Below are 21,141 nucleotides of genomic sequence, written 5' to 3'. Positions count from 1 at the left end.
TCTGCTAGAAATGAGTTTATTACAAACAGAGGAGACAGGGCTCTGACAGGACTCACACACATGGCACTCATGCCCCTAAAACACTGGGTTTGTGAAGGGATCTTATAAAAACCAGGAAATAAGCTGTGATGCTCAGCATGTGTCTGTTTCTAAGAATACAGAGAAGGGGAGAGCTGCAAGGCGGAGCGATTCTGAGGGCTGAAAATCCCTTTCCCGGTACAAAGACAGCATCCTTCATCCCCGCCAGCTCATGTGCATCTGAGGGTGGGGCTCTGTCTTCATGCTGGAAACCAAATGGCTCTCACAGCTTCTTGCTAAATCGCCATGGCTAATGGATAAGCAGAGACTGACTATCAAGTCTGACTACTGAGCACTCAAGTAGTCTGTCCAGTGGCTACCCGGGAACGGGGGCAGACGATGTGAGTGCACGTCTACGGGGCTGGACAGAGAGCTTGGTTAACCGGGGAACTGGGCGAGCCGGCGCCGAGCCTGCGTCAGCCGTGCAAGCCGCTCCTTCAGGAACTTCCGCTTGTCGCTGGTGTCGCTCCGCTCCTTCAGGAGCCAGCTGTAGGTGTCCTTGTCCTGCAGGAGCTGCAGCATGGCCTTCTGAAGCTGCTGGCCGTACGTCTGGAGCATGAAGAACTGGATGATCAAAGGGATGTGGCTGGAGATGCGCTTGCTGGCCTCCTGGAAGGAAAGAACAGTTCACGGGAGGATGGAGGGGACACTGTGAGGAGGGGACTCTGACCTCACCATGTGCACATGAGGGGATCCAGATTCTCAATGAGGGAGACCCTCGCAGGGCAAGGACCTTCCCCTGGGTTTCAAACCCATCAGTCTCCTCCATGGTGGTGGTAGAGAGGAACTATGCACAGTGCAGAGAATGTCCCAGCTATGAGTCATATTCCCACCTGCTTTTCCTGACCATTAAATGGGTAGCTCTGATGGAAGAGGGCAAAATATGCTCTATAAAGGTAGGCAGGCAGACAGTGCAAAAACTGCATTTCCAGACCAGCCTGGTCAATGTGGGGAAACCGCGTCTCTACTAAAAATACAAAAAGTAGCCAGGTGTGGTGGCATGAGCCTGTAGTTCAGCTAATTGGGAGGCTGAGGCAGGAGAATCACTTGATCCCCAGAGGTGGAGGCTGCAGTGAGCCGAGATTGCACCACGGCACTCCAGCCTGGGCGACAGAGCAAGACTCCGTCTCAAAAAAAAAAAAGAAAAAAACTGCATTTCCAAATTATTTACAAGCCTGCCAAAGAGATTTGAAGGTTTCTTTTTCTTTTTAATCAACACCAAATGACTCAAGAAAAGACATTGGGCTTTCAAAAGCCACAAAATGGAGCTGTCCGAGTTACGCGCATGTAGACATTTTCTACCACTTCCTTTCTCCCTCCCCAGGTCCCACCTATTAGCAAAACTTTTTCTTTCCCAGGATGGGTGGATCTCTCAGGAAGTTGCAGTGTACTGGTCCCTCAGCAAGGTTCTGGTATCTTCTCTATGAAACAGGGCTAATGTGAGGCACTGGTCTCATGGGGTTCTTAAAAAGCTTAAAGGGGTTAAAGGATGCAAGTTTAGAAAGATGCCAGGCATGTAATAAGCACTCAGTATTGGTGAGACTGAGGCAGAACTCCCGATCCGTGTTCTGTGACCAGAGTGACCGAGAGGCAGGGTAGTCACCACCTGGACATGGGGGGAAGGAGACAGGACCAGGCCGAAGGCAGGCATTCAGGGCAATGCTAGAGCCCCAGACGGGGGCAGACAGTGTGAGTACTCACCAGGAGAACTGATGAGAATCAGCTGCAAAACTGCTGCAAACAGTAAGAGTCAGCAGGGGTGTGAGGTGTGGCACTGATACATCTAAAGCTCATATACCAAAATCGCATCTACCACCACCAAACAGGAGACATAAAGGGAGAAAAACCCCTTTACAGTACACAGCAATGAGAACATGTAGGCATAAACCTCGGAGATGTGCACCTTATACAAAGAAAACTTTAAAATACTCCTAAGGCCCCGGCAAAAGGAAGCGTTAAAAACGGAAAGACTTGGGAGGCCGAGGCAGGTGGATCACGAGGTCAGGAGATTGAGACCATCCTGGCTAACACGGTGAAACCCAGTCTCTACTAAAAATACAAAAAAATTAGCCGGGCGTATTGGCGGGTACCTGTAGTCCCAGCTACTCAGGAGGCTGAGGCAGGAGAATGCGTGAACCTGGGAGACGGAGCTTGCAGTGAGCCGAGATCGGGCCACTGCACTCCAGCCTGGGCGACAGAGCGAGACTCCATCTCAAAAACAAAAACAACAACAACAACAACAAAAAAAACCGGAAAGACTAGGGCCGGGCATGGTGGCTCACACCTGTAATCCCAGCATTTTGGGAGGCTGAGGCAGGTGAATCACTTGAGGTCAGGAGTTCGAGATCAGCCTGGCCAATATGGTGAAACCCCATCTCTACAATAAAACCACCATCACCACCACCACAACAACAAAACTTAGCAGGGCATGGTGGTGTGCAACTGTAGTCCCAGCTACTTGGGAGGCTGAGGCTGGAGAATTGCTGGAACCTGGGAAATGGGGGTTGCAGTGAGCTGAGATCGAGCCACTGCACTCCAGACTGGGCAACAGAGCGAGACTCTGTCTCAAAAAAAAAAAAAAAAAAAAAAAAAAATTCAATAAAAAACCGGAAAGACTGAAGATGTTCTTAGAAAAAGACATGGTGTCAGCACGACATCAGCTCTCCCCACAGAGGGCTATTCAGTGAATGTAAACCCAGTACATACAGCAGCAGTTCTCCTCGTTCATGAGAAACTGGATACACTAATTCTGAAATTCATATTGAAACTGTACAAACACAAAGAGGCAGAACATCTCTACATAAAAACAAGTGGGAACTCAGATAACTGGACACCCATGTTCTTAGCAGCACTGTTTACAACAGCCAAAAGGTGAACAAGCTAAGTATCCACGGATAAAATAAATGGGTAAAAATAATGTGGTATATCTATCAACGAAACAGTATTCTGCCTTCATTAAAAAGGAATGAACCTGTAATCCCAGCACTTTGGGAGGCTGAGGTGGGAGGACTGCTTGAGCCATCAAAGTTGAGTTCAAAGACCAACCTGAGCAACACAAGGACACCCCGTCTCTACAAAAAATTAAAAAATTACCCGGGTGTGGTGGTGCACGCCTATGGTCCCAGCTACTTGGGCGGCGGAGGTTGGAGGATGGCTTCAGCCTGGGAGATTGAGGTAGCAGTGACCTAGGATCACACCACTGCACTCAAGCCTGGACAATAACAGCGAGGCCCTGTCTCTAAAAATAATAATACACTTTGGAAGGCCTAGGCGGGCAGATCATTTGAAGTCAGGAATTTGAGAACAGCTTGGCCAACATGGTGAAACCCCATCTCTATAAAAAATACAAAAATTGGCCAGGTGTGGTAGCACACGCCTGTAATCTCAGCTACTCGGGAGGCTGAGGCAGGAGAATTGTTTGAACCCTGGCAGGGGGAGGCTGCAGTGAGCTATCACACCATTGTGCTCCAGGCTGGGTGACAGAGCAAGACTCTGTCTCATAATAATAAATAAATAGGCGTGGAACTCTGACACTTGCTACCACCTGGATGAGGACATCATGCCACATGAAGTAAGCCAGTCACAACTCCTATGAGGTACTTAGGTTAGTTGAATTCACAGAGACAGACAGTAGGATGGTAGCTGTCAGGGACTCAGGGGCGGGGAATGGGGAATGTGTTTAATGGGGACAGAGTTTCAGCGTGGGAAGGTGATAGGGTCCTGGAGGTGGCTGCTGGTGATGCTGGCACAATATGAATGTACTTAATGCCACTGAGCTATGTACCCCAAAATGGTTAAGATGGCAAAATAGACATGATGAATATTTCTGCACAATTTAAAGAAAGAAAAAGTGAGGGTGATGTGGGGGTGCTGGCTGCACTAGATGGTAAAACATAAGAGAGTGATGTACCAGTGTGACCTTGGTGACACTGACGGATGAAAAGAAGGAAAACAGGGCTGAAGACAGGATGCAGACAGGACCCAACGCAGAGGGGAAGTGAGTGCCTGAGCGGGCATGTGGAGTACCAGCGGGAACTAGACGACCCTTCCAGGATGGGACTGGGACCTCTGCTGCCATCTGGATCCTGCCTTATTCTTGACATCAAAGAACTCCAAATGGACCAAAGGTACCATGTAACAGTTAAAATAAGAAATTACTTAAAGAAAATATTGTCCACCTCATTTATCATCTCAGGGAGACAAAGTCCTTTTAAAGTATGGCAAAAACCACTGAGGTCCAAATCCAACTCGAGTTTTCTGCTCTAGAAAACTTCAGCATAGTCTAAAACAACCATAGACAAAAATGACAAAGCAAATGACAAAATGCAGATCGTCTGCATCAGAAATTGCAGAGGTCTACTATCTCACCGAGAAGCTCCTCCTGGATGAACTGTTTGCTGAGGAAGAAATAGAAATAACCCTCAACACACAAAAAGATGCCCCACCTTGTTGTCATAAGAGAATGCCAATTAAAATTGTAATGAGATGTCATTTTCACCTATTAGGCTGTCAAAAAACCCCAACAAGGCCGGGCAGGGTGGCTCACGCCTGTAAACCCAGCACTTTGGTAGACCGAGGTGGATGGATCACAAGGTCAGGCGTTCAAGACCAGCCTGGCCAATATGGTGAAACCCCGTCTCTACTGAAAAAACAAAAATTAGCTGAGTGTGGTGGCACGTGCCTGTAGTCCCAGCTACTCAGGAGGCTGAGGCAGGAGAATCGCTTGATCTCAGGAGGCAGAGGTTGCAGTGAGCTGAGATTGCACCACTGCACTCCAGCCTGGGTGACAGAGTGAGACTCTGTCACCAAAAAAAAAAAAAAAAACAAAAAACCAACAACAGACTAAACTGGCCAGTGTGGATGGAGCAGGCCTTCTCTGGGTCATCTTTACCAGTCTAAGACAAGCCATCCTTTCCTCAGATGGTGGTCTGTTTCATGTGTCAGCTTGGCTAGGCTCGAGTCCCCAGTGATTCCATCAAACACGAATCTAGGTATTGCTGCGGAGGTATTCTATAGATGTGGGTAACATGTGTAACCCACTGACTTTAAGTGAAGGAGACCATTCTCAATGATGTGGATGGGCCTCATCCAATCGGTTGAGGGTCTTAAGAAGAAAAATGAGGTTTCCCTAAAAAGAAAAAATTCTGCCTGTGGACTCAGCCTTAGCTCCTGCTGTAATTTCTGGCCTGCTCTCCCTGCTGACCTGCCCTGGGATTTTGGACTTGCCAGCTCCCAAAATGGCAGAAGCTAATTCCTTGAAATATATATATATTTCTTTCTTTCCTTCTGTTTTTTCTTTGTTTGTTTTTGTTGTTGTTGTTTTTTGAGATGGAGTCTCGCTCTGTCACCCAGGCTGGAGTGCAGTGGTGTGATCTTGGCTCACTGCAACCTCTGCCTCCCAGGTTCAAGCAATTCTCATGTCTCAGCTTCCCAAGTAGCTGGGACTATAGGCATGGGCCACCATGCCCAGCTAATTTTTTTGTATTTTTAGTAGAGATCGGGTTTCGCCATGTTGGCCAGGCTGGTCTCAAACTCCTGGCCTCAAGAGATCCACCCACCTCAGCCTTCCAGAGTACTGGGATTACAGGCATGAGCCACCATGCCTAACTGAAATATATTTCTTTACATACATATATCTGTGGTTCTGTTTCCCTGCACAATCCTAATGTACCAGGAATCTCATTTCTGGGAATTGATGCTTCCAGATACATGATATACAAACAAGCCTATTCACAGCAACACGCCTGCATTAGCAAAAGACTGCGAACAAACTGTCCGCTTAAAGGGAGCTGGCTCAATATACCACATCCATAAAATGGGATACTCAGCAGCCATTGAAAAGAACAAGGCAGGCCCATCAGAACTGAGGCAGAACAATCTCCCAGGTACAGCAAAAGAGGCAGGGTACAGAGCAGCACCTCCACTCCTCTGCTAACCTTTGTGTAAAAACCATTATAAAATGTATATGCATGGGAGCTTTTGAGTGCATGAATCAGCCTCGGAGGACAGAAATGAACCTGGAGAAGGGCTGCTTCTGTCCGGGGAGCTGCTTGGCTCAGAGATTCCTTTGTCATTGTCACTCATCCTATTGTTGGGATTCTGTGCATGTGTATGCCTCACCTACTCTCAAGGTAACTGTTCATTCTAGGAGGCAGTGGAAGCAGCAGACAGGTGTGAGCTTGGCTGTAGGAGAAGCTGATGTGCATGCCTGTCTTCCCCTTAACTGGCTTCACTCACGTGCGTGCAGCTCCCAGTGTCTGGAGGAATCGATGTTGACCCTCGGTTTAGAGCCTTGCTGCTCAAAGTGTGGCCTCCATCCAGTAGTATGGCGACCCCTGAGAGCCCGTTAGAAATGCAGAGGCCGGGCGTGGTGGCTCACACCTGTAATCTCAGCACTTTGGGAGGCCGAGGCAGGCAGATCACTTGAGGTCAGTAGTTCAAGACCAGCCTGGCCAACATGGTGAAACTCTGTCTCTACTAAAAATAGCAAAAATAGCTAGGCATGGTGGCAAGGTGCCTGTAATCCCAGCTACTTGGGAGGCTGAGGCAGGTGAATTGCTTGAACCCAGGATGCAGAGGTTGCAGTGAGCTGAGATTGTGCCACTGTACTCCAGCCTGGGTAATGGAGTGAGACTCGGTTTCAAAAAAAAAAAAAAAAGGCAGAATCTCAGCCTCATCCTGACCCGCAATCAGCATCTGCATTTCCACAAGATTCCAGGAGGCCCCTGTGCTGGGTGCAGTTTGAGAGGCACTGCTTTAAAGCATCCAAATAGTAAGGCAATGGGGACATCTGATAAACCGAGAGATTACAATTTGCTTTACCTCCTCAGGTGTTTACACATCCCAAGGGCTCTACCTGAGTTGTGCCTGTGTTCACTGCCTCCTTCCCTAGGATGAATTAGATGGTACTTCAGGTTATCTGAATCATGCAGTATCAACCAAAGCATGTGTCTACGAGATAGCTTCCATTTAGTCTGCTACCATGCATTCCCATGCTGCACTAAGGAACTTGTTGTAAACCAGAAATAAAATCCTATGCCTTCCAGCCAACTCAACAGACCCCCTCTTGGCCAAGTGGACCCCAGAGAAACCAGAAAATCTGAATTCCTGGCCGTAACAGGAAGAGAAGCCAGGCTCTTTTGGAGTTTAGGTTGAAATTGAGATCATAAGACTGGCCAAAAAGACTCTGTGGTAGTAAGATACCATATTATAAAGTCATGTGAGGCAGGGGTTAAGTCACACACACCCCATAAACCATAAAATCTCCTTGGATGAGTTTTCATGAACTCAGTGTAAAGTGGCTTACTTTCCAGCCCGACTCTAGTATAGCATCACAAGACAGATTGCAGACCCTAAAGAACATACAAATATTTTACCTAAAAATATATTTTTTGGACATATTTTGAAATGGCTGTAACAGGACCAACAGATCGAAATGGCCCTGCCATGTTCTGTGGTGGGGAATTCACACCTGTAGAGAATCTCCATTAATGCAGTCAGACCTCTCCCCTTCTAGGCCTTCCCTGAATCTAGGAGAGATTAACTGAGAGCCTGCTGCCTCTAAGGCCTGAAAAGAAACATTTACCATTTATTCTCTCTGAAGGCTGCTACCCAGAGTCTTCATCTACATACCTTTGGCCTCTAACACTGCCCTTAACTCAGGCATTTCTTTCTATTGATGTCAAGTCTGTAGACAAAGTTTAACTCTTTCAAGCAATTGCCAACCGGAAAATCTCTGAACTCACCTACGACCGGTAAGCTCCCCTCCTTCAAGGTGTCCTGCCTCTTTAGGGAGGGCAAGTACACCTCCCATGTATGGATTTATGATTTTACCTACAATTTCTGCCTCCCTAAAATGTATAAAATCAAACTGCATCCCGACAGCCTCAGGCACACTTCCTCAGGACCTCCTGAGACTGTTCCCAGAGCCATGGTCCCTCATATTTGACTCAGAATAAACCTCTTTCAAATATTTTAACAGAGTTTGGCTTTTCCATTACCAATCCATTATCATCATCCACACTCATCTCCTGGAGTATGCACTAGAAATCTATGAGGAGACACCATTTTACAAAGAAAGCTGAGGCTCAGAGAGGTTAAGTAACTTGGCCAGAGCTAGACAGCCATCAAAACCAGATGTCAGTGGCTCTAAAGCCACCATCTCTCTGTCTGAGGTTGAGCTGCCTCTATGGAGGCGATATGGTTTGGCTCTGTGTCCCCACCCAAATCTCATCTTGAATTGTACTCCCATAATTCCCACATGTTGTGGGAGGGACTCAGGGGGAGATAATTGAATCATGGGGGCAGTTTCTCCAATACTGTTCTCGTGGTAGTGAGTAAGTCTCATGAGATCTGACGGTTTGATAAGGGGAAACCCCTTTCACTTGGCTGTCATTCTTTCTCTTGCTGCCGCCGCCAGGTAAGAAGTGCCCTTTGCCTTCTGTCATGATGGTAGAAGGCCTCCCCAGCCACGTGGAACTGTAAATCCGTTAAACCTCTTTCTTTTGTAAATTGCCCAGTCTCAGGTATGTCTTTATCAGCAGCATGAAAATGGACTAATACAGGAGGCTAACAAGGAGGTAAACGACAGAGCTGACCAACGTCACCTACAGAGAGAGCAAGACTAAAGAGAGAGGCGTTCAGAAGAAAAGGAAAGAATGGAAGCTGCCATCCTGAACCACGCGAAGACGTACCTGGTGATAGGCCATCAGGTGCTGAAAGATCTCCTCCATGGAAGAGTCTGTTGCCGAGCTGGACTGGAAAGCCCCAAAATCCCAGGATTTCTTCTTCTTTTCTTCTTCCAGCTCCTTCTCTCTGACCTTCTGCAACGCACCCCTGTATACCTGGTCCTGGCAGTAGACAATCTGCTCCATCTGGAAGTGGAGGCGGATCAGCTTCTCACCTTCTCTCTCTTGTTCCGCTCTAATGTCTTCGATTTTGGACTACAGTAAAAAAAAAAAAAAAAAAAAAAAAAAAAAAAAAATACACAACTCAGTTTCCCTCAAGACACAAATTCCTGAGTCACAGGAAAATAGGTAAGAAGTCCGTAAACACCAGGTTACCCAATGTGAGTGAAACGGCACGTTTCCCGGAACGCCCTCTGGGCAGCGCCCTGGTGTTTCTAAGGCAGGTTTCTAGCCCTGGCTGAGGGTCAGAGCTTCCCAGGAGGCTTGAGCCACAGATGGGCCGGACCCCCATCCCGGGGCCTGGGGACTTGCACAGGCTTGCTTTCAGGCCCCGTAACTCAGCTTCTTTCCTTTCTCTTTTAAGGGCTTCTATATCTGATGGCGAGGATTGTCATATCCATCGGATAATCCACAGGGATGAGCAGGGGAGCCATGTTTAAGTCAGACAAATTCTGTTTTACGTTTCCGGGGTTTAGAGAAACTGGTTGCCAAAACCTGAGGAGGAGAAACTTCACCCCTGGACCCTCCAGGCCTTGATGAGAGGCACAGTGCACAGTGGCAGGTGCATCCTAAACATCTTACTCCACGTCCATCTCGACCTTCTGAGGAAGGCCTTATTAGTCTTATTTTATGAATGAGGAGTCAGGGGCACAGGCTGGAAGTGGCACATCCCAAGGCCTCCAGCTGGTGAATCATGGGGCCAGGCTCCTCATCTGTGCCGGGGATGCCTGTTTCTAAGAGTGGCTAAGTCTGGTCTCTTGGCCCAGTCTGTCCCCCAGGCTCATTTCCTGTAGGCTCTTTCCTCACTCTGGATGGAAAGATTTTTTTTTTTTTTTTTTTTGAGACAGGGTCTCGCTCCATCGCCTAGGCTAGAGTGCAGTGGTGCAATCTTGGCTCACTGCAACTTCTGCCTCCTGGGCTCAATCAATTCTAAAGTGTCAGCCTCCCAAGTAGCTGGGACTACAGGCATGCACCACCATGTCCAGCTACTTTTTTGCATTTTTAGTAGAGATGGGGTTTTGCCATGTTGGCCAGGCTGGTCTCAAACTCCTGGCTTTAAGTCATCTACCGGCCTCAGCCTCCCAAAGTGCTGGGATTACAGGCTCATCGTGCCCACTCGGGCCAGAAAGATTCTATTTTTATATGTAGTTTCCTCAGTGAGTTTCTGGATTTGGAGCCATTGCCCTTAGATGTGATAATCTTCTCCACTAACTGTGGATCTCTTGTTCTATGCGTTTAAGCACTCCCTCCTTTATTGCTTTTAACCAGACATCACCAGTAACATCAGAAGAAGCACTAGTGAGTGATGTTATTTGCTGCTCTAAATGTATACAATAAAGTTGAAATAATCCTTATCCAAGAAATCTGTTTTCTAATGTCAAGCTTATTATTATTTTTTTTTAATAACACATGGTTGGTTTTACCTTGGCGGTTCTGTGGAGGTTAAAAAATTCTTCAAAATTTTTTATCGAAACATCTGTGAAAGCAAGCCGGACCATATCTAATCAAAGAGAGAAAAATAGTTCAATATTGGTAGGATCATTTGTTCTCTTCCTAAGATGCAAAAAAAATATGAGGATCAAATGGTATGAAGTAAAGTTTCCCCTCTCGCCGCTCCCTTCTTCTCTTTACCATGAAAAAGGAAGGCGTGCTCTTTTTGCTTAATAACTTGCTAGAAGAATCTTAAAAGCAAATGACCCCTGGCATACGTTTATTTGATATTTAAACTTTTTATCCTAAATAGTTGCAAAGAATGTAATTTCTGTTAAATTATAAATATTAATATTTTATAATACAACTCTTAATAAAAAGTCAAATCACTCTTAAATATATCAATGGAATTTGAGTATCTACATTATCCATTTGAAAAAAATACAAGAACAAGCTCTTATTTAGATTTAAAAATTTATATTATTTATCTTTTATTTTTGAAATTCATTTCTATTCTACTTCCTCACAGAATTTTACTGTAATACAATGTATAATATCTTTATGATTGAAAACCTCTTATTGATCTCCATGTCATACATTTCAGAAAAAGAAATAGGTATATCTATATTGATTTTTATGACTATCAGGCTCTAAGTATTACAAACTTTCCTCTGGAATGAGTTAAGAGTCTACAATGGACCAAAACAACACGATTGCAGGTTTTGGTATATGATTACTAGGGCTAAAAGGTCAATTTTACTGGAAATACACCTCTGAATGAGCTGTTCTGAGGCGATCTCCAGCTCCTTAGTTCATGGATCCATGAGTGATTATTAATTACTGCTAAGATGAGGCAGCTGAAGTATAAGTAAGGATGCTGTCAGTCAAGGAGAAGATGAAGAAAAGAGATTCAATAACATCTGGAAAATCAAGAAAGCAAAGCATTTCAAGAAGGGAGTGGATCCACAGTAGGATCTAGTTTCCTACCTATCCGTGACACACCTCGATTCCTACAGCACCCTAAAAGGCTCCAAACACGTCTACACGTGCAGTTATGGGACCATTGGCTTTACTCCTCGGAGATTTCAAATAAACAGCCTATTTTGAGTGTGAAGTCAGCATAGCAGTGGAGCAGGGTGGAGGTGTGGTGTGATAGGAAAAATATAAATATTTTGTCTTTGTCCCCAGTTCCTAACACAGAGCCCCTACATCTCTTGGAATGTCCGGCCTTAGGAGTATCTCGTGTTTTTAAGAGATGATGCCTGGTGGGCCCCTACATAGCTTCAGGATTGGGGCCGGGCACTAGAAAGACCAAGCCTTGGCTAGAAACTTAGAACTTCCAGCTCCACAGAGGAAGGAGGGCCTGGAGATTGAGTCAATCCTCCATCACGCCTTCATGATGAAGCCTCCATAAAACCTTCTCAGCGGTGGGGTTCTAAGAGCTCCCTGGCTGATGACCACATCCCTGTGCCATGAGGGTGGTGCCCCCAATGCCGTGGGGACAGAAGCTTCTGTGTTCAGGCCCCTGCTATGTGCCTCTCCAATAGCTTCATTTGTGCCCCTTATCAAATCCTTTCTAATAGACCAGTAAATGTCAGTGAAGTGTGTTCCAGAGTTCTTGGTTGACCTGAGGAATGGGTTGCAAGAACCTTGATTTATAAACAGTCCGTCAGAAGAATGGGAGACCTGGGACTTGTGACCAGCATTTGTAGTTGGGGCCACTGTTGTGGAACTGAGCCCTTAAGCTATGGGGTCCACACTGACTCAGGGTAGTTAGTGTCAGAATTGAATCGAATTGTTGAACACCAACTTGGCATCTGGAGAATGAGAGGTTTGCTCGTTGGTGTGGGATGCGCCCCAGGAGGAAAGTGCTGAAGTTTGGTGCTGGCTTTGGTTCGAACCTTTCCCTTCTTTAGAAATCAATGCTCAGAAGTGAAACTGAGCACTCACCCGTCACGGTGTGTAGCATATCCACAGCCGGCTCTTCCAGCGCCTTGATTTGCTGTTTCACGATTGTCTCAAATGTCCTGTAATTCACAAAGCCTGGCAGCTCTCTACCACGATACTGATTTTCAAATTTCTGGATTTTTCTACTCAAAATTTTATGGCCTATAGCAGGAAAAAAAAAAAAAACCTCTAAATTATTTTACAAAAATAATCTTGCACATTTTTCTAAACACAATACCGTTCTAAATTTTCTGAAAATATAAATGGCAAGAAAAAGTGGTATCAAATCAAATCTAACTGGTAAACTAAAAATATCCAGGGATTGCACACACACACACACACACACACACAGACACACACAAGCCAGATCTCAAGATAATTTTCCTTAGTCATCTCAGGAAGGGGAGTGCAGAGCCAGGTACGATGCCAGGAACCCACACCTGCAGAAACTTCGAGTAAGACCCTTTTTGTTCATTTGTTTGTTTGTTTGTGACGGAGTCTCGCTCTCTCACCCAGGCTGGAGTGCAGTGGTGTGATCTCAGCTCACTGCAAGCTCCACCTCCCGGGTTCACGCCATTCTCCTGCCTCAGTCTCCCAAGTAGCTGGGACTACAGGTGCCTGCCACCATGCCCGGCTAATTTTTTTGTATTTTTAGTAGACACAGGGTTTCACTGTGTTAGTCAGGATGGTCTCAATCTCCTGACCTCATGATCTGCCTGCCTCAGCCTCCCAAAGTGCTGGGATTACAGGCGTGAGCCACTGTGCCCGGCCAAGACCCCTTCTTAAAAACGTACTCGAGTATGAAGTTTTGTGAATCCAATTTTAGTTTTACCAAAGAAATTGTACCATAATACATTCCTTGCCCTCAACTGCACGCCCATTAGAAATGAGCATGAACACTTTCTGAAATTAACAGTACATCACATATTCATATGTCGAAAGTGTTGCCACGTGTAGAAAGTGTTTACAAGTCAAATGGGATAACAGAGTAAACCAGGCACATCAACTTGTATGAATGTGATACAGTAGCACTGTTCACTGTGTAAGATGCTGCATTTTTCTTTAAACTTTTGGAATTATTTGTACTCCCAACAGCCCACACTATAGAGAGTTAGCCCCATCAGAAGTTCAGAGGGTTTGAGATCCTTTTTGAATGGTAATCTAGAACACTTTTTTTAGTCAGGAAATATTTTCCCATATTTTCTAACTGAGATGTCATTTACATAGTATAAAATTCACTCTATTAAAAATATATGGTTCAGACCAGGCACAGTGGCTCACGCCCGTAATCCCAGCACTCTGGGAGGCTGAGGCCGGTGGATCACCTGAGGTCAGGAGGTCGAGACCAGCCTGGCCAACGTGGTGAAACCCCATCTCTACTAAAAATACAAAAATTAGCCAGGTGCCTGTAATCCCAGCTACTAGGGAGGTGGAGGCTTAAGCAGGAGAATCGCTTGAATCTGGGAGGCAGAGGGTGCAGTAAGCCGAGACTGAGCCACTGCATCCCAGCCTGGGCAACAGAGTGAGATCCTGTCTCCAGAGAAAAAGAAAAAAAAAGTGTATGGGTGAGTGAATTTTAGTATATTCACAAAGTTGTGCAACCATCCCCAGACATAACTCCCAAACCCCATACCCATCACCCATCAGTGATCACTTCCCACTTTTCCCTCCCCAGCCCCTGGCAGCCACTATTCTGCTTTCTGCCTGCCTGGGTTTGCCCGTTCTAGCCATTTTCTATCAATGGAATCATAGACCGTGTGGCCTTTGTGTCTGGCTTCTTTCACTCAGCATGACATTTTCAAGGTTCATCCATGGGGTGCTGTGGACCAGCACTCTGTGCCTGTCTGTGGCTGGAAATATTCCAGGGCTTGGTATTATGGGCTGAGTTTGAGTTGTGACCTCTTCAAATTCCTACGTTGAAGTCCTAACCCTCAGAAACTCGGAATCTGACTGTGTTTGGAGACAGGCAAAGAGGTAATTAAATTGAAATCAGGTCACTAGGGTGGGCTCTCATCCCATCTGCCTAGTGTCCTTGTAGGAGGAGATGAGGACACACACACAGAGGGACAACCACACGGGGACCCAGCGAGAAGACGCCATCTGCAAGGCAAGGAGAGAGGCCTTAGAAGGAACCAACTCCACGAACACCTTGAGCTTGGACTTCCAGCCTCGAGAACTGTAAGAAAATAAATTTCTACTGTTTAAGCCCCCCCAAGTCTGTGGTACTTTGTTATGACAGCCAAAGCCAACTGCTACACAGACACACGACAGTTGGCTTATCGATTCATCAGTGGATGGTCATTTGGGTTCAGTGCTATAGAAGAGAGCAAATGTGGCTTTAGTTGTCACTAGCTCGTTATCCTGACCGTCCTCCCCAACTGCCCCACTCTTCTCTGTCTTAAGCCAACATATCAGGTTTACTACGCTATTGACTCATTGCTATGATCTACATGTTGGTGTCCCCTAAAAATTCCTATGTTGAAACTTAATCCCCAGTGTGATGGTATCAGCAGAGGAGACCTTTAGGAAGGACTGGGTTATGAGCACTCTGCCCTCATGAATGGGATTCCAGGCATACCTTGTTTTATTGCACTTCACAGATACCGTATTTTTTACAAATTGAAGGTCTGTGGCAATCCCATGTCAAGCAAATCAGCACCATTTTTTTCCAGTAGCACATGCTCACTTTTTGTTTCTGTATCAGCCATTTTTTAGCAATAAGGTGTTTTAAACTAAGGTACATACATATTTTTAGGCCTAATGCTATTACATACTTAATAGACTGCAGTACGGCATAAATGAACTGTTTATGCACCAGGAACCGAAAAGTTTATGTGACTTGCATTATTGCAATATTCGTTTTGTCTGGAACTGAACCCACAATATCTCTGAGGTATGCCTGTGGTACCCCTGTAAAAAAGAGGTCCGAGGAAGCTTGTTCGTCCCTTATCCCATGAGAGGACACAGCTAGAAGGTGCCATCTTTGAAGCAGAGAAAAAGCTCTCACCAGACACCAAATTTCCTGATTCCTTAAGAACAGATTTCTCGCCTCCAGAACAATGAGCAATAAGTTTCTACTGTTTATAAATGACCCAGTCTCAGGTATTCGGTTGTAGCAGCCCAAAAGAAGGGACTAAGACACTCACCTTCTTGAAAATTGTTTTCAATTATTATACTCCATTTGTGGAACTCGTGTCGGAGTCTGGTAAACAGCCGAATGTCTTCCTCCCCTACAGTTTCCTCTCCTTGTATGAGAGCAGTGATGTCCTGATTAAAGGCATTAATTTTCTGTCAAGAAGAAAAACATCAGTATAAGTGGATAGAATTCAAATCTAAGTGTCAAGGTCATTTGGAGGCCGTGCCTATGTGGAGGGTGGAGAGTCATTCTTTGCTTTCTTATGGGACACTGTGGATCACGGGAAAGAAGAGGTTTTGGCACCAGAAAGTCCTATCCCACCCCTTACTGCCTTAGGGTTCTGGGTGATGCTCATGACAGAGTGGGCACAATGCAGCCTGAGCATCCCTCGCTGCTGACTCCACCCTGCACTCCCTGCCCTGCCTCCCTCAGCCCTGTCCACCCTTTGAGTGCTATGGGCCAGATGTCTTTGGATCAGCCTTGGGGGAGTGAAGAAGGAAGTACATAAGGCCCAGGGTCCCTTTTTTGACCATGACATGTGCTTCTCCAGCTCCATGCAGCTGGCAACACTCACATCTATCAGGAAGAACATTTTTTCATTTTCATCTTCTGGTACGTCGACACCATACTTTTGTAGCTCCTCTGTTATTCTCTGGTGACTCTCCTTGATTTGATTTTCTAACAGGGGCAGAGATTTCTGAGGAAAATGGAGAGAAAATAATGGAAATGTATAAAGATGAACAAAGAATGAGAAGGAGGTCCTGGGCCTCCCTCTGCAGAGGAGCTGTGTGGGCCATTTGACTTCCTGGCTTTAGCTTTTCCAGACCCGGGGTGGGGGGGCAGGAGGGCACACACTAGGGGCACTGTTTTCTGCCCAGGTCTTCCCCTTTCCCCACTCCTGCGACAGCAGCCTCATGAGCAGCACTGAGGCACCCATTGTGCATGGGTCCTGGGCCCTGGTAGAGTGACCCAGGAGCAGTTCCTCTGTGGTCATATTAGGTAAACTCTCCAGAGGGAGACTGGAGAGATCCACTTGTCTAGTAAGTTCTGAAAAAGTGACATTTGGAGCAATTTGAGATTCAACAACTTTTATGTTGTTTGCAATCAATAAAAAGTGATCAGAGACTTCTGTTTTTAACAATACGGTTGACGCCACATGCTGGCTCACCCTTCCATGGCAAACATCTAAAAATGCCGGCTGACATGCGAAAGCCGCACCTTTAAACGTATCGGTGGACTCACAAGTTAGGGAGGGGTAGTCAGAGGCCAGCCTCAGTAACAGTGGCCAGGCAGGGGCTCAAGGAGAAGGCAGCAATGGAGCCTGGCTCAGCCACAAGGGCATCTGTCTAGGTAAGAAAACTCGAACGGGAACCTATGAGCCTGACTTGGTGCAGAGGCAAAAAAATCAATCCCTATGGGCTTGCTCGAGGTGGGGAATCTAATAAGGAAGCATCCTCTTTCTGCATACAGTGGGACCCCAAAGAGCTCTGCGCTCATCACGGTCAGCTGGAAACAACCCCGTTCTACACCCGCATTCCTGGGGACCACGTGGAAGACCTTGCACTCTGGTGCTGAGTTGAAAACTTGAAAAAGGCCAGTCTGGCCAACATGGCGAAACCCTGTCTCTACTAAAAATACAAAAATTAGCCAGGCATGGTGGTGTGCACCTGTAATCCCAGCTACTAAGGAGGCTGAGGTAGGAGAATTGCTTGAACTCAGGAGGCAGAGGTTGCAGTGAGCCGAGATCACGCCACTGCACTTCAGCCTGGGCAACAGAGTGAGACTCTGTCTCAAAAAAAAAAAAGAAAAGAAAGAAAATTTGAAAAAGGAAGAGACTACATTCAGGCAGATTTTTAAAAAGAACCACAGAGAGCTTTTACAAAGCTTTTAGAAGTTAAAAAATACGTTCATTAGAATGACTAAGACATTATAATAGTGGTTGTCAATGAGAAAGGAAGAGTTAGTAGCCTGTGCATAAGATTTTAATTTTTATTTTGGCCCAGTAGATACAGTCTATCAGCATCCCCCCAGACTGTGGTCCCCTGAAAAGCAATATCCACATTGTCTGGGGGCTTGCTGGAAATGCAGAATTCTAGGTCCCACTCCAGACCCACAGAATCTGAATCTGCATCTTAACAAGATCCTCAGAAGATCTGTGTGTACAGTGATGTTTAAGAAGCCAGCAAGATTCAGCTCTGTGTTCGTAGTATTCTTTTTAGAGAACCCACAGTTCTGCCCGTGCTTACACAGATGTGTGTGATGAGCTCGCTGGTAAGTTTTTCTGCCAGGCAGGGAACTGTGGCCTTTCCTTCCTCCAGCAGATCCCTAGAAGAGAACACAGGACCGATTTCCACCTTGATATAGCCAGAACACGCATGTCTGCCTTTTTGCTGTTGGCAAAAGTCAAGGCAAATTTCAGTTGCTTACAACTGGATGGAATGTCTTGCAATTGGTACCCAGCAAATACGCAGAATTGGATTGAATAGGATTATGACTGAATTTTAGCAATCTAGGATATTTAAACAATGATATGGAATGAGCCCTTCCAGCTGATATAATAAATGTGTATCATGGTGTTTGACTATAGACTTGGTCATCACAAAAATACACAGACAGGTATAGATATGTTTTTATAACACATACCCCCTTCTATGTGTAATATGTGTAGGTAATCATAATGGATACAGACATATCTTCATACGAATACATTGAAGCATATTGAGATAAATGGGTAGCAGAACACTGAGGAGAAGAGACACAAGATATCTTGTCCAAGATAAAAACTTAAATCATGGGCTGTCTGGAGGAAGGAAGTCAAGCATCTTCTCACTCGATCCAAATTCGTGCTCACAGAGTGAGTTATTACAGGGTTTCCCACATTTTATAGGACATTTTAAGATAAAGGCAGCAGTGAAGCATGAGTTTCTGTGCCTTTTTGTGAGAGTATACTCATACCTAAGCTTCAGTTTCTCTGTCAATTTTTCTAAATTGTGGTAAAATACATATAACATAAAATTGACCATTTAACCATCTTTAAGAGTACACTTGAGTGGCATTAAGTACGTTCACGTTATTATGCAACCATCACCACTGTCTGTCTTCAGAACTTTTCATATTCCCAAACTGAAACAATGGCCCCATTAAACACTACCTGCCCATTCTTTCTCTTCCAGCCCCTGGCACCCATCGTTCTTTCTGTCTCTATGAATCTGACTACTCCAGGGACCTCAGCTAAGTGGAATCAGACAGTATCCGTCCTCTTATGACTGGGTTCTTTCACTTAGTAGAATGTTCCCAAGCTTCATCCAGGTTGTAGCATGTGTCAGAATGTCCTTTCTAAGGCTGAAAGTATTCCATGTTTTTGTACAGACCACATTGCTTTCTGCATCCATCCATCAATGGACACTGAGTCATCTCATCTTCTGGCAATTGTGAATGTGCAGAACAGCATGTAAGTTTCCATTTGATGTTCCTGGAATTCTGAGTAATGGCTCTCTGTAGGCTTCTGGGAGAACTGAATGCAAGAATGTTTACAACTCTACATAGTCTCATCATTTTAAATCTTACCAATTTATCAAGTCTTTTCCTTTTAAAAAATGTCACTTTTGGTAGGAGGGATAGAAAATTCTTATAAACTATTCACCTACCTTTTCTTCTGGGATGCTTATTGCTTCCTTTTAATATCTAACTTTAAACTTTAACTATTTTGGTATAATGAGGTAAGTAAGGGCAGTATTTTAATTTTTCCCCAAATATTAATTATCTCAACACCATTAATAGATACTCAAGCTGATATAGTCCACTATTTGATTTGAAATGCTGCATTTATCATGTGTCAAATATATATATCTGGGTCTATTTCTGGGATTTCTACTTTTTTCCTATTCTCTTCTATTTATGTTTTTATAAAATATGGTTCCAGCACCATGCTATGTAAATTATTGTACATTGTTCTCTCCCTATTTTGATTGGTTTTTAGTTTTTTTTTTTTTTTCTTGCAGTATTTTGTAATCCCCTTCCTATTTTTCTAGCTAAATTCCATAGTCCTTGTTGGGGAACAAGCATAGTCACACACACACACAGACACACACACACTCCACACATCTGTGGGATGGCCGCCACTGTCCCCAGGAAGGCCTAACATCCTGGGCTTGGACTGATCCATGATGAAACCCAGGCAAGCGCACCTGAAATATGGGTGGTCCTCAAAGAAGATCTTCTCTCTCTGCAGGGCTTCGGACAGGCTCAGCTGGTCCTGGATCTCCTGCTGGCCCCGGCACTTGACGATCATGTAGCCCTTCTTCAGGTGGAACACGAGGTTCCGCACCACATCCACAACCTTGTCTTCAGTTCCTTTGTCCACCAGATCAGGCTTCGTCAAGATTCCTGCGAGCCAGATGTATTTGGGGAGAGAACGTGCCCAGTCACGAGGCAGAGGTGAACGAACAACCGCTCACGCCCCCGGCCTCCCAAGGTTTCCTCCCATCCTTGCTTGAGGACAGGCCATGGCCCCTGCAGAACCATGGGGCCAGTGGCGCCCCACTCCAGAAAAGAACTCCACGACGAGCCGCGTGAAGGCGGGGATGCCTCCCAGAACAGCGTGTGGCTCTCCCCAAGCTCCTTCACCTGGGTCCACTGTAGAACACGCCACGTTTTGTTTATCCCTTGAGTTATGGAAATCCCATCTCAAATGCATTCTTAATGAGTACCATGTGCCTCCTGAGTTTGCCCTGCTTCCGAGCCCACTGTGCCTTTCTGAGCAAGTAGATGAGGCTTACAAGGCAACCCATCCAGCGAGAGTCAAAAGTAGCTCATTTCACTTGGCCTTGGTGGGCACCAAACCTGCTCCCTTAGCAGGTCTTAGTGGAGGCAGGTCCCCACTGAGCAAAGCCCATGGAGACTGGAGGGATGCTTGCCCACTGGCAGACCACTGAGCACAGGCGGGCTCCCCCATTCTCATTGAGCACAGTGGGGCTCCTCCACTCTCACTGAGCACAAGCGGGCTCCCCATTCTCACCAAGCACAGGGGGGCTCCCCCATTCTCACTGAGCACAGGAGGGCTCCCCATTCTCACCGAGCACAGGGGGGCTCCCACATTCTCACCGAGCACAGGCAGGCTCCCCATTCTCACCGAGCACAGGCGGGCTCCCCCATTCTCATTGAGCACAGTGGGGCTCCCCCACTCTCACCGAGCACAGGCAGGCTCCCCCATTTTCACCGAGCACAGTGGGGCTCCCCCATTCTCACCGATGGTCCTGTCTCCCTCGGGGTCCACCTCCTGGGCCATGCTCAGAGCCTCTGTGGTGGCGATGTCCACATTACTGGGGACCACCACCAGGCTGATCGTTTCCTGCCTCTGGATGTACCTCTTGATGAGTGTCTTGATCTGTAAGGAAATGAGAGGAGGTGACTCGTGAGTACGGCAAAGGCAAGTGAGAGGTGAGGCAGGTCCTGACCTTGCACTTGCTTCAGGCCCTAAGAGTCCCAGGCGTATTTCCCCCAAAAGAAGTAACTTTGGAGAAATGAACCCACAAATGCAACCCTGGAGGTACCTACCAAGCTGGAATTATGAGAAAATAAATTATCTGCAGCAGACACAGAGCTATAGGCTCAGGGAAAACCATGAGGTTTCAGATAATTAAC

At 46.0% G+C, this 21,141-nt stretch overlaps 1 protein-coding gene across 11 annotated transcripts in view; it reads right to left on the bottom strand.

The window, feature by feature from the left end:
* Positions 1–21,141, bottom strand: part of MX1 (MX dynamin like GTPase 1) — a 34,586-nt gene continuing 13,445 nt past the window's right edge. For 10 of the 11 annotated variants that reach the window (XM_063720792.1, XM_063720787.1, XM_063720790.1 and 7 more), the window contains exons 9-17: positions 20,746–20,884; positions 19,686–19,884; positions 17,745–17,823; positions 16,073–16,195; positions 15,509–15,650; positions 12,366–12,524; positions 10,409–10,485; positions 8,772–9,020; positions 1–687 (exon numbers count right to left, since the gene is read on the bottom strand). In XM_063720792.1, coding sequence (XP_063576862.1) covers positions 457–687; positions 8,772–9,020; positions 10,409–10,485; positions 12,366–12,524; positions 15,509–15,650; positions 16,073–16,195; positions 17,745–17,823; positions 19,686–19,884; positions 20,746–20,884 — 1,398 coding nt within the window. In that variant the 3' untranslated portion in view covers positions 1–456. 11 annotated transcript variants of the gene reach the window in all.

This window comes from Pongo abelii, chromosome 22, assembly GCF_028885655.2.
Source record: "Pongo abelii isolate AG06213 chromosome 22, NHGRI_mPonAbe1-v2.0_pri, whole genome shotgun sequence".
NCBI lineage: Eukaryota > Metazoa > Chordata > Mammalia > Primates > Hominidae > Pongo > Pongo abelii.
Note: the sequence above shows the minus strand (reverse complement) of the source record. Positions and strands in the feature narration are given on the sequence as shown.